Source organism: Ictidomys tridecemlineatus, chromosome 5 (genome assembly GCF_052094955.1).
Source record: "Ictidomys tridecemlineatus isolate mIctTri1 chromosome 5, mIctTri1.hap1, whole genome shotgun sequence".
In the NCBI taxonomy this organism is placed as follows: domain Eukaryota; kingdom Metazoa; phylum Chordata; class Mammalia; order Rodentia; family Sciuridae; genus Ictidomys; species Ictidomys tridecemlineatus.
In genome coordinates this window covers 123,472,464-123,485,003 of record NC_135481.1, presented here as the reverse complement: position 1 = coordinate 123,485,003, position 12,540 = coordinate 123,472,464, and the positions used below count along the sequence as shown (strand labels likewise).

At 63.5% G+C, this 12,540-nt stretch overlaps 1 protein-coding gene and 1 long non-coding RNA gene across 5 annotated transcripts in view; one reads left to right on the top strand and one right to left on the bottom strand.

Annotated features, from left to right (window-relative positions):
- Positions 1 to 76: 76 nt before the first annotated feature.
- LOC144377973 (uncharacterized) overlaps positions 77 to 12,540 on the top strand; it is a 16,306-nt gene continuing 3,842 nt past the window's right edge. The window contains exon 1 of the long non-coding RNA XR_013439351.1: positions 77 to 262. This is a non-coding gene — a long non-coding RNA (uncharacterized LOC144377973). The remainder of the gene's footprint in view (positions 263 to 12,540) is intronic.
- The window catches only part of Inf2 (inverted formin 2), a 26,777-nt gene continuing 18,469 nt past the window's right edge, over positions 4,233 to 12,540 (bottom strand). For 3 of the 4 annotated variants that reach the window (XM_078051035.1, XM_078051034.1, XM_013362582.4), the window contains exons 14-23: positions 11,784 to 11,854; positions 11,603 to 11,710; positions 11,135 to 11,205; positions 10,802 to 10,922; positions 10,329 to 10,493; positions 10,036 to 10,138; positions 9,771 to 9,929; positions 8,667 to 9,308; positions 8,117 to 8,173; positions 4,233 to 5,017 (exon numbers count right to left, since the gene is read on the bottom strand). In XM_078051035.1, the coding sequence (XP_077907161.1) occupies positions 8,118 to 8,173; positions 8,667 to 9,308; positions 9,771 to 9,929; positions 10,036 to 10,138; positions 10,329 to 10,493; positions 10,802 to 10,922; positions 11,135 to 11,205; positions 11,603 to 11,710; positions 11,784 to 11,854 (1,496 nt within the window). In that variant the 3' untranslated portion in view covers positions 4,233 to 5,017; position 8,117. The remainder of the gene's footprint in view (positions 5,018 to 8,116; positions 8,174 to 8,666; positions 9,309 to 9,770; positions 9,930 to 10,035; positions 10,139 to 10,328; positions 10,494 to 10,801; positions 10,923 to 11,134; positions 11,206 to 11,602; positions 11,711 to 11,783; positions 11,855 to 12,540) is intronic. The other variant, XM_078051033.1, reaches the window with a different exon arrangement.

Sequence of the window (12,540 nt, the reverse complement as noted above, 5' to 3'; positions counted from 1 at the left end):
CGGCTCGTCCGCTGCGCTGGGCTGCCCGGGAGCCCGCCGCGGTCCGCGTGCCCGCGCCATTAAATGCCGCCGCCCGGGGCGGGGGGCGGGCCGGGGGCGGGTCCGGGCGCTCGCGGTGACGCGCCGCGGTGACCTGCGGCCCTGCGGCTGCAACTACCGCTCCTTGGTCGCCGCTGCCCGGGAGCGCGTCGGGTGGTGGGTAGGGCGGAGGCGCACCGACACACAACAGTGGAAACCGGTGTCCCGCGCGCGACCCTCGCAGGTGAGCCTTTCCTGCCTGCAGCCGGGATCGCTGTGCTTCGTCCCCGCCCCGCCGGACTTGCCGGGCCCAGGACTTCAGGGTTCGAAACTGCGGCGGTGGGCCTCCCCTACTGGGCTCGAGTGTGGTTTGCAGCCGGGGCTGTGTCTTCGCGCGCACCTGGAGGGTCCTCTCTCCCTGCCTCACTTGCCCGCCGTGAACCCCAGAATCCTCGGACGGGCGCGCGCCCCCTAGCGGTCCCGGAGAGACGCTCATGGCGCCCTCTCTCAGACGCGCAAGGCGCCCTCTCTCTATGCACTGTACCCGCCCGGGGCACTGTTGCGCTGGGTCTGGCTGTAGCGTGCAGATGGCTGCAGCACCCAGCCCTCAGTAGCCAAATTTGGGGTAGAGGGACCACGCTGTCAGGGTTCCCTGATGTGCACCACGTCAAGGTAGGGCCTAGGTTTCCAGGAGCCCCCAGACCAGACCTCCCTCCTTTCCCAGAGGAGGGACTGAGGGCCCAGAGCGTTGGCCACGGTCTGCTGGCGCCTGTGCGCCCGGTTGGGTGCACTGCTCACACCCCTCCACCTGGCTCCAGGTGGACCTAGCTTGGAGGGCTGGCCTGTGACTGTAGGCCTGGAGGAGGCTAGCCCAGAGCTGGAGAGGGGGCCTCGAAAGGGCCCAAGCCTGGGAGACACTGCCTTCCTTCTCTCCCTGGGGGCTCCCTGTGCAAAAGGGCCCGAAGCTGACTGGCTCACTTGTGGATGTGGCTCACAGAGCTGCCAGGGGCCTTGGGCTCCTGAGGTGGCTCTCAGGTCCATGGCAAGGAGTCCAGGGTGACTGGACAATGTCCATGAGGAAGGATGTGGACCCTTGGCTTGTCCCAGAATAGGAGAGTGCTGCAGCCCCTGCCTTCCTCCTCCTGTGGCCTCTCCACGCTCTTCTTCCCCTCCCCCCTGGAGACCTAGCCCCGACCCTCAGCCTGTTCCCAGCCACATAGACTGCACCAGCTGCCCTTGCCCTGCTCCTGCCGGGGCAGGTCCCTCTGGACACTCCCTGTCCCTGGGTTGCTCTGGTGAGAATGCCTCCTGGGGCAGCAGTCAGGGGGCCTGGAACTGGGAGACCACATTCCCAGGAGAGAGCTGAGCCTTTCCACATAGACCGCATGTCCTGGCCTTGCTCCAGCCCAGGGCAGTGGTGAGGCGGGGCAGAGGGCCCCTCCAGGGAGGCTGACCCACCTTGCAGGCTGACCCACCTTGCACTGTGGCTGGGGTGCAGCTGGGGGTGCAGCAGACAGGAAGGACAGAGCCTTATCAGGGGAAACCGGGGTCACTTGCCAGGGCTTTGTGTCCAGGAGAGAGGAATTGGGCCTGTGAATGCCCAATTTAAACGCACATTAGACAAAGGGTGCTTGCCCTTGTCCCACTGGGGCACTAGCTCTCCTCACTGGGGAGACCCTGGGCTCAGGGTCAGTAGGTGTGAGTCAAGATTTAGAGGAATCAAGAGCCACCCTGATGGCCCTATCATGGGGGCTTAAACAGCTGGCCTGGGGCACAGATTCCCCCAGGCCTGAGACTATAAATAGCCATGGGCCTGAATGGGGGGCAGGGCTTTTCTAAAAACAGCCCTGTCCAGGCCCCACAGCTGAGGCCCTGACAGTCACATGGCCCTTCCCAAATTAGAACACTCCCCCCCCCCCCCAGCAGGCCTGTCACCACAGTGGGCACCACAGCAATCCCAAAGCCGGGGACTCCCAGCCTTGAAGCTGTTCACCTCAGACAAGTGGCCTCAACACCACATTGTGGGCCCAAGGGCCACCACGGAACGATGTCACAGATGGTGGCCAGGACACACAAAGATGCTTGCACCTACACAGCATCCATGAACTGGCTCTGAGGCAGGGACCCAGCTCCCACTGGGTTGGTGTTCACCCTGGTTGTAACCCGCTCAGCTGATGTGGGGGGAGGGCACTGAGGACAGGGCCCTGGAGGCGCCTCACTGTGGGCCACGGCCTCCCCGCCCCTGTAAGGAGGAGGGTGGGGTCCCCACAGGGCACACAGTCCAATACTTGGCACCTTTGGAAGTTTGTGGGGGACAGAGGGAGGGAGGAGTCGAGCTCTCTAAAAACTACAGCGCAAGCGGGAGTGGAAGACACAGCCGCTTCCCAAGACAGCTCGCCATTTCTTAAAAAGTGAAATCCAGCTGCTCTTCCCTGGGATGTACCTCCGAGCAGAGAAAACAGCCCACACAAGGACAGCGTGCCAAGCTGCGTCCTTCACAAAAGTGACGGATGGGTGGAGACCAGGCACGCGGTCTGGAGCCTAGAACAAGGCAGCCAGGGACTGCGACGTGCCTGCACCATGGCACAGTGAACCTCGGAAACAGGCAACAGGCCAGCCACAGAAGGTCATGTCCAACCTCCCTCACACAAATGTCCAGCAGAGGCAAACCCATGGGCATAGGAAGCTGGTGGGGCCTGCTCATGGGAAAGCTGGGCTCTCCAGAAGCACCCCAGGCCTGCTGGTGGTGGCTTCATGGTCCTGTAGACGGCCAGTGCTCACAGTGGGCACAGTGTGCAGTATGCAAGTCATGCCTGGCTCATGCTGTGGTCAGGGACTGCCCACCACCTGGGGGCCTTGTCCTGTGCCATGGGGGAGCAGGCAGGCCTGCTTTCCCACTCCCCCAGGGCCCCCAGGCCCTCACAGCTGCTCTGGAGTGAACATGTCAATGCACGTTTCCATGAAGCAGAGAGGGCTGCTGCTGGCCATCGAGGAGAACCGCCATGTGCCCTCAAGGAAAGCAGAAGTCTAGCACCAATCTCAAGGTAGTGGTGGCCTGCCCGTGTTGGACAGGCTCTCTGGACAGTGCCCAGGGAAGTTCTGGGAGAAACTGGCTAAACCCAGGTGGCTGGGCAAAGGGCAGATGGACAACAGCTGCTCTGAGGGGCAGGGAGGGCTGAATCTGGCTCAGCAGGCCTCCAAGTGAGGGCCTGGGCAGTGGCTTGGGAGGCACTGCGACTTGTTCCCTTCTGGGTGGGCATGGCCCAGCTTGAAGGAGCCTTGCAACAGGGCACCCTGCCTGCCTCCCTTCACCAGGAGACCTGAGGGGCCTGGGTGCAGGTGCTCGGGCCCGATGGCTGCTCAAGTGTGCAGCTGGCTCTGCAGGCCCCGGCCCAGCAAACCTGACAACCGGGGCAGCTCACAGCCAGGCCTGCTTGGTTTTTTTTGGAATTGAACCCAGAGGCACTTTACGACTGAGCTACCTCCCCAACACTTTTTAGTTTTTATTTTGAGATAGGGTCTTGCTAAGTTGCTCAGGCTGGTCTCAAACATGCAGTCCTCCTGCCTCAGCCTCTTGAGTCACTGGGATTGTAGGTATGGGCCACCATGGCTGGCTGCTGCACTGATATATTTTGAAGCTGTAGATAGACACAATGTCTGTATTTTATTTATTTATTTTTATGTGGTGCTGAGGATCGAACCCAGTGCCTCACTGCTGTGGTCAGGGACTGCCCACCATAGTTATTTACGTGTGCTAGGTAAGTGCTCTGACACTGACCAACAGCCCGGCCCCTAATTTTTAAAAAATTTAATCTGGAAGGTGTTTGCTTCAAACCCCCGCACTCCCCCAACCTGCCACCCCTCCCTCTGTCCCTCCGCCCACTCTCCACAGGAAGAGTGCTGAGGGGGTGCCTGCCCTCAGGCCCCAAATTCCCTCAGGTATAAGTGGGCGAGGTACCTGAGGGAGGCCCTGGAGAGCAGCAGACTCCAGGCTGGACCAGGGAGAGCCCTGTCCCCCTCTGCTCCACCTCCTGCTGCACTTTCCACAGGGCAGAGACCTTGCTCACCACCCCCTGCCCCGCCTGCTATTCCACCCACTCCTCCATCTGCCTGCCCCTCTCTTCCTTCCGCCACCCCCCCAGCTGTTGGGAAGGTCAGACAATGGGGCGCACCGTAAATACCCCTCCACCCAGCCCATGGTTCGGAACACAAGGTCACAGCTGACCAGGCTTGGTTTTTATTGGTCAGAGTCCCTGCTGGCCTCCAGCCTCCTCGGCACACACCTGGGGGTGGGAGGAGGCCCGGGCTGCCCCTCACAGGGCAGATACTGAGGGACCCCCAGCAGCTGCTGAGATCCACCATGTGGCTGCGCAGGTGGACCCTCCCCATCCTTTGGGGCCAGCCCAGCGCAGGGTTGGTAGGCCTGGCTGTGTCCATAGGCAGACCCCTCCCTACCTCCAGGGGCCAGAAACGGAGGGGGCCTTGGCCTGCCCACAGCAGGGCCCACCTTACCCTAGGCCTGGAGCCCCCTCACCGTCCCCAAGCCAGCTGCCTCGGAGCAGTGAGGCCTCAGGGGACAGCATTCCAGTTAAAAAGCAGCTGAGCAGTGGCAGGCTGGACAGGGGTGCTGTGCCCACTACAGGGGCCCAGCCCCCGAGGGCCGTGGAGGCGATGCAGGCAGATGGGAGGAGCCCACTGTGGCACATGCAGGTGCAGGGCTGGGTGGTGGCTGAAGAGCAGATCACCAGGTGGGCGTGCAAGAGGCCCAGGGGGAGAGGGCGGGCCCAGGGCATGGGTGCCTGCGGGTTCCAGCCAGGACGACCCAGGGAGGCTTCCGGAGGCCCTGGCTGGGCAAGGCACGGAGGTTTGACTCTCAGGGGCTCAGTCCCAGCCTGGCCCTGGAAAGCTTCATTCATTTCTAACATTACATCCAGCTGCCCGCTGCTGTGCCCAGGCTGGCCAGGGCTCTCTCACTTGGCTTTAGGCTTGGGTCTGAGGCCTGTGGAAAGGTAGAGAAAATGACATCATAAGAAACTACCTTGCTGGGGACGACTCTGGGTGCCCTCTTCAGGGTCCCAGGCCCCTGCACTCCTCTACAACCATTGCCAGGACTGAGTAATGTATCCCAGGTCCACTCTGACCCCAGGGTCTTTCCCTGGGGCAGCAAAATTTATCCAGGTGGAAGGTACCTACATGATGTGAGCAGGAGGCACCTGTGGAGGGCCCGTCTCCATAAGGCCTGGTGCCCTGAGCTGTATCCTCTGCTGAGATGGGACCACGTGGCTCAGCTCCCCCATGTCCACACTCACTGATCCCACCTGGAGCTCCCTCCATGCCTGCCCCTCCTGGTCCCTCTGCTGGACTCTGTCCTGCCTGTTCTCCATTGCACGCCGAGAGCCCCAGGGCTCAGTGCCAGCTGTCCCCTCAGCTGGACCGCCTCCCTGCTGACCCCACAGGTGCCCTGTCCCCAGCACCCTGGGCTCCTGTCCATGGCCTTTACTCAGCTATCCCAAGAGCCCTCCCTTACTGCCACCCTGGAACAGGGTGCAGGCAGTACCCTGGCCTCCTCAGGGGGACCTGGGTTTGAAAACCCAATGTTCAAAAGAGCCAGTGAGCAGGAGCAAAGGTAAAATCACTCAGGGGGACTTCAGGACCCTCCCACCCCAGGGAACCAGACGGGAGGGCACTGCAGGCTGGGCTCAGAGGGGTGCTCAGAGAACGGGGGGCTGCTGACCCAGAGGCACAGGAAAGGGCCGGGCTTGGTGGAGCACCCTGCACTGAAGTCAGAGGCAGCAAAGGAAGGGGAGGAGACCTAGAAGAGACGACGGGCACCCTGCTGCAGGGTGGCAAGGGGCGTGTGGCTCTGGTGGCACCCCAGCTGTAGCCTTGCATCCTGGGAGGTCTGTGGCCACCACCGCCTCAGCCACGAGTCAGCGTCACATCAACACAGAGCCTAGGCCCTCCCGGCGCCCTCTGCTAGGGTTCCTGTCCCCACCGGGGGAGGCCACCCGGACACACCAGAGCCACAGGATCTCCCAAAACATCAGAGGAGACAAGAGGCAGGACCTACGGAGCGGAGGGCACTGAGTAGTGACTCCAAATACCCTGGCTCCGGACAGAACTTCGCCTCCAGAGACACCAGACACCCCCTCTGGGAGGTGCCGTGGGACACGGGCCGCATCTGCCTAGCTGCTCTGGTGTCTAGGGTGCTCCATGGGCCCCCATGCTTGGCAGATGTCCCTGTGCTAGGGTTTGGAGTGAGGTGTCCCCCAAGGGTCCACGTGAGACAATGCAGGAAGGTCAGAGGAGATGTGACAGGGCTGGGGGAGCCTCAGCCAGAGAGTCAACCCCCTGGTGGGGTTAACTGAGTGGTGACTAAGTGGCCGCTGTGGCTGGGAGGTGGCCCTGGGCGTGGCCTTGGGTCTCTATTTTGTATCTGGAGGAGGAGTCTCTGCTTCCTGGTCACGTGTCAGCTGCTTCCCTGGGCCACACTCTCTGGCCATGACGTCCTGCCTCATCTTGAGCCCCGAGGAGTGGGGCCTGCTGTCTCTGGCCTGAGGCCTCTGAAACCGTGAGCCCCCAGATGGCCTTCTCCCCCTGTCTAGTTGTGCTGCTGGAGGCCCTTAGTCACAGCAGCAAAATGCTGACTGACACACTGGGTGGCAAGGGCAGCCTCACGCCATCCACACTCTCCCGCGGCCCTCCCGCCTGGCGGGGGGCAGCACAGGGCTGGCCAGGCTAGGCTTTGCCGCCTCTGCACTTCTGGGAGAGGGCACTGTCGTCCTGATCCTGTCCATGTCCTGTCGGGGCCACATTTTCCCAGAGAGCTGGGACACTAGAAGGGCAGGACTTCTTCCTGGGGCCCCGGTCACCCAGATGGTAGTTCTCTGGGGGGATGACAGAAATGAAGCAGGTGCAGACTGAGCCAGGGTGGCACTGGACCGGGGCCACGTGTCACTGCCAGCCCTCCAAGCCCACAGACTACATGTTCCCACTGTTCCCCAGGCCAGGGCAGCAGCTGGGAGAAGAGCTGTGAGGACACAAGCTAGCCTCTGAGGGGAACCGGGTGACCTGATAGCCCAGCTCAGAGAGTAGCCCCAGGCAGCAAAGGCTCGGGCCAAGCGTAGGTGGGCCCAGCAGCGAGGGCCAACTGACTGTAAAGAGAAGCACACCTTCTGGTCTCCACTGGTCTGGCCACTGCACAGCAGACCCCACCCAGAGCCTAAATCCCGAGCAGCAGGCCTGGCCATGTGCAGCGTGGCCAGATGTGGCCACCGGAGCAGTGCTGCGGGTGATGGCCCCTCAGCTGAGGTCACGGAGCTCGTGGCTAGCCGGGCTCTCTGCCCTCCCTCAGACATAGGCCAGGCACCCGTGGGGGCCAGGCTGCTCGAGCTGCATCTCAGCCTCTTGGGCACATCCACTGCCCTGGCTGTCCTGTCCGTATGTGGGCCCTGGAGACCAACTGACACACACTGCACCTAAACAGCCTGCAGTCTCAAGGACCTGGCCACAGGGCAGAGGGGGCCTGTCCACCCTTGTCCCTAGCAAGGACAGTATCTGCCCCTGGCACTATCCTGGTCTCCTTACAGCCTCCCTGGGAGTGTGCTTGGCCAGCACCTGGGCCACAGCAGGACTGCAGTGGACCTGGGAGGCTCAGCCTTGGGTGCCGACTTGGAGTGAAGGTGTGGGCTCAGCAAAGCTGCAGGTTAGCGGGCAGCAGTTAGGGCTTAGACGTGGGGTAGGAGCAACCTCAGCCTGTTCTGCTGGCCGGGAGATTAGGCCACCCCCAAAGACCTGGCACTGTGTCCCGGGGGACCAGAGTCCTGAAGGGAGCCCGGCTTGGTGCTGTCCACCCGCCCTCTCGAGGCTGAGTGCCTGGGCCAGCTCTGAGGTTGCATCCTGTGCTAGCAGAGGAGGCGGCAGGAAAGCGGGGCTAGGCAGCCTGGCCCTCCCCGGCAGGGAAGGCGGGAAGGAGCCCGCCACCAAGGCCTGGGCATTTACGCCCAGGAGGCTGGAGGGAGGCCAGGGTTAGCATCCTGCAGGCTGAGGCCCAGCGCCCGCTGCCACCGTTAGTCCACAGGCGCCAGCATGTACATACCTCACTGGACGGCACACAGTCTTTTTGTTACATTAGCGTCAGAACCAGGGGCAACTTCTGCTTTCAAATAAGAGAAACTACTCTCAGCACTTGTCACAGGGGAGAATCCCTGAATGAGGCATCTGGGGGCCGCGGGACCAGGCCAGCCTCACCAACGTCCCCAGGACCATGTGCCACTGGGGTCCAGTGCCCCAATTCTCTGGCCACTGAGCCCAAGGCAGCTACACACCAGTCCACCCTGCACAGCCTCTGGCTGCAGCTGCCCTGCCCCCAGGCCCTGTGGGAGTGGGAGTGGGGCAGGGTCAGTGGGTCAGGGGAGCAGCAACCTGTCAGCAGAGGCCCCCATAGCTGCCCGCCTGTGTGCGGCTTGCTTCCCCGGGCGGTGTGCCCAAGACTATTCAACTCTCTCCAGGGTGGGGTTGCGCCTGCAGCACCCCTGGAGAGGACAGGAGAGGGGCCGCTGGCAGCAGGGAGAGGCCAGGCCCTTGTGGGGCGCAGAGCTTGACCACAGGCCGGCAGCCCTACCTGCGCTGGCCTGGCCCCAAGTTACCTTCCTGGCTCCTTGAGGGACGCTTCTTCCTCCGCTTGCTTGTCCCCTTTGAGGCCCGGCCTCGGGACCTTGGGAGGGTGCCAGACCCCGAGGAGTCTGTCACTGCGTCCTCGGAGAAGGACTTGTCCAAGGATGTGTCCAGTGCAGACTCAGGGGCTGTGTCTTCCTCATCCTCGTCCCCACCAGGGCCTGTGGCAGGGAGGCCAGCACTCTGGCCCTGGATAGCTGTGTCCTCTGGTCCTTGGCCTGTGCCGTGCGCCTTGGCCTGGTGGACGCCCTGCAAGCCTCCAAGCTCCTCCGCGTCCTGGCTTGAACTCTCAGCCCCGGGGCGCTTGTCTCCAGAGAACTGGAGGGGCTTCAGGGCCCGGGTGTCTCCCAGAGTCACTGGCCAGGCCCCCTCGGAGGGCTGGGGATTCAGCGTGTCCTCGGGGGCCAGGAAGTCACTGGCATCCACGTACCAGGAGGAGCGCCTCTCCAAGGGCCGCGGACTGCCCTCCTCCCCGGCGGGCCCTGGGCTGGGAGTCACAGCATCCGCCAGGTCCCAGCCCTGTGGCCTCCCAGCTGCAGCAGCATCAAGGCCCAGCTCAGGGGCGGGGTGGCTGGCGTCCTCACGGGGGCCCTGGGCAGGGTCACTGGCGGCTGCTGTAGATGGAGGGACGCATCAGTGAAGGGCCAGCCCAGCCCCTCCCTGGACAGCCCTCCTGACCCCCAGGCACATCTGACTCCTTAAACTCCACTGTTTCAGGGGTCCCCATGTGTGGCTTCCCACAGGCTAGACAGGGTCCTGCATCCTCACTCTGCCCACAACATGGACAAAAGAGGGCACCCCAGGGGCCACAGGAGCCACCCCTGTCCCCAGATCCTGAGGTGGCTACCTGGGAATGGGGGCCTCTCCCCGAGGCCTGCCTGTCCCACCACTTCAGGTCCCCGAGCCCCAGGGACGCAGTGGGCACCATCCCCCATGTCTCCTGGCTGCTCAGAGGCTGGACAGATGCACCCACCCCCGGGCAGCCTCCTTGCCGCGCTGTCAGAGCTGCCCCCTGCTGTCCCCTCCCTCCAGTGCCCCCTGGGAACCCGAAGAGAGGAGGAGGGCCAGGGTCTCACCTGGCACTGTGGCCCGCAGGAGTTCTGCTGAGGCCTTGCTGCCCACCTCGCTGTCCCCCCGGCCTCGGGCCGTCTTGCGCAGCTGGAAGCCCTTCCTGATGTCGGCCAGCAGGGCATCGATGACACACACCTCCTCCTGCCTCCCAGGGCCCTTCCTAACTGAGGAGCCAGAGACGGGCAGAGAGCTGCTCTCAGCCGCAGGAGAGGCCCGGGGCGCTGCTCTGGGGGGAGGCACCCCACCTGGCCCTGCCCCCCCAGGCCTCACCAGGCTTCCCATCCTCGCCCCGCGGCCTCCGTGCCTCCTCTTCTGCCAGCTGCTGCTTCCTCCTCTCCGCCTTTGCCACCTGCTCCTTCCTGTCCTTGTTCTCCTGTGCAGGCAGACAGGAGCCCCATTGCCGGACTCTCCAGCCCCCAGTCACCCTGTGAGCCTTCGGTGGGCATGTCCCCCTCCCTGGGCTGCGGGGACACAAGGGACAGGCCAGGCTGGCTCACGTGGCTGTACCCACCCACACCCCCTGGACTGAAGGGCAACTCTGCCCAGGGCCTTTCCTGGCTCACCTTCAGGGCACGGGTGAAGAGGTCCCGGAAGATCTTCATGGTGCTGAAGGTGTCCTCCAGGGACAGCTGCTGGGGGTCCTCACACAGGTAGTCGGCCAGCTCCAGCTTCTTCTGCTCGATGGCCTCAAACACCTGGTCCAAAGCCTGGGAGGCCGCGATGCTGTCCTGATGGCAGGGGCTTGGTCACCACCCAGGGCTCCCAGGCTGGGCCCAAGGGTAGGGTGGGACCCCCCTGCATCAGGAGGTGGCAGCCACAGCCTCCAGGCACAGGTGTCAGCCCAGGACCGATGTGGGCGCTGTGCACCCCTGGGTGCCTGGGGCCCAGGGTCAGGGAGGCCCCTCTCTCCCAGAAATGAAGCCAGGAGCCCGAGACCCTCCCCGGAGGCCTCCTGGGCTCTGCTCTGCCCACAGCTTAGCCTCCCGGGAACCCACCAGGCAGCCTGGCTGCCAGCCCCAGGGCCCCTCCTGCTTGCCTGGAGGCGCTGGGCATACTGCTCCTGCACCTCAGGGTCAGAGGTGGACACCTTCCGCTCCGTCCCCAGAAGCTTCTTCAGGTTGGTGCTGGCTTCGGAGCGGATGACCTCCAGGTTGATTCTGAAAGGCGTCAAAGGGTTGGGCCTGCTCAGGGGATAGCTGAGGTCCAGCCACACTGCGACTGTGGGGCCCTGCCCACCCTACTGGGGCCTTAGGCTTCGTACACTCCAGATGCCCGAGACCCGGCCCGCCGGTGCCTCGTGGTGGGGACCGGAGCTCAGGGCTGAGGTCTGGCCTGGGCTGCAGGGCTCGGGCTGGGGAGAGCTGCCTACCCTGCGGCCTGGGAGGGCTGTGCCAGGTCCTGGGGCAGCTGCAGGAGGTCAGGGTGGCTCTTTTCCACTTCCTGCAATAGGATGCATCTATGAGACCCTATTTTGGCCCCCCACGTACCTGGGGATGCCCCTGCCCCAGCTCAAACTCTGAGCAATGAGGCCCAGGAAGTCCTCAGCCCTGGGGCCCTCCTGGGGCCTCTGGACCCTTCCCTGGGGCCTCTGGACCCTTCCCTGGGGCCTGGCTATGATCTTGACAGGTGTGATTTGCCTTGGGACTGCCTCACTCCCAAAAGGGGTGGGTGTCCTGGGGCAGGATGGAGGACCATCCTGGCACCGGGAAGGCAGGAGGGAGGCGTGCTGGGGAGGGGCCGTGGCGTGGCTCCAGCAGGCTGGAGGGAGTCCTGGGAAGGCTGGGGTGGGGGCTTGGGCAGGGGCACACTCCAGCCTGCCCGTCCTGCTGGGGCCCACCTCCAGCACGTGGTGCAATAGCGTCACCCGGTTCTGCTGCGACTTGGTCTCTGTGAGCTTCAGCAAGGTGCTCATCTTGAAGCCATCAGCGTCACCGGTGTGGCTGCCCTGGGAGGGACCGGGAGTGAGTCTCCCTGTCACTCCGGGGCCTAGAGGGCAGAGGGGTAGGTCCCTGACTTACATAGTTGAGGAAGTTCCCGATTTTCAGGATCAGTTGGCAGAAGACAGGCAGCCGGTGACTGGTGAGCAGGCCTGCGGGCGGGCAGGGCTGAAGGAGGGCACAGAGGCCCCAGGCCCCAGGTGCCCTGGCGTGGGGTCTGTTCCTCCCTCCCCACCCTCAAGCCCCTTGCCCCAGCTCAGCCCAACATGGGGAAGAACACGGGGCAGGGCTCAGTGGGCATGAGCCCTTCACCATCAACTCAGAGGCTCTGGGGCAGAGGTCTTCTGGACCCTCACAACCCCTGGGACAGATGACCACCACCTGTTCTTCCACTAGGGCCACCAGGGTACTGGGAGGAACCTTCTGGAACCCTCAATGCCCTTGTTCTCAGCTCCCCTCTGGGCAGCAGGGAGCCCTCCTGGCTCAGTGGCTGAGATGGGAGGGGACGTCCACTGCGCCTTGGTCATCGGGTCCCACCTGTGTCCCTGTTCTGTGGTTTGGCAGACCCCTGCCCATTCCTCACAGGTGGCAGTCTGCACATGCCCCTGTGTCTGCATGTGTGTCTGACAGGTGTGTGCATGTGCGTGTGTGTGTGAGGTGTATGCGTGTGTGTCTCACACATGTGTGCATGTATGTGTCTGACAGGTGCATGAGTGTGTGTATGTGTGTCTGAGGTGTGTGTGTGGGTCTGACAGGTGTGTGTGTATGTGTCTGAGGTGTGTGTGTCTCACACATGTGTCTGACAGGTGCATGTGTGTGTGTTTGTCTGAGGTGTGTG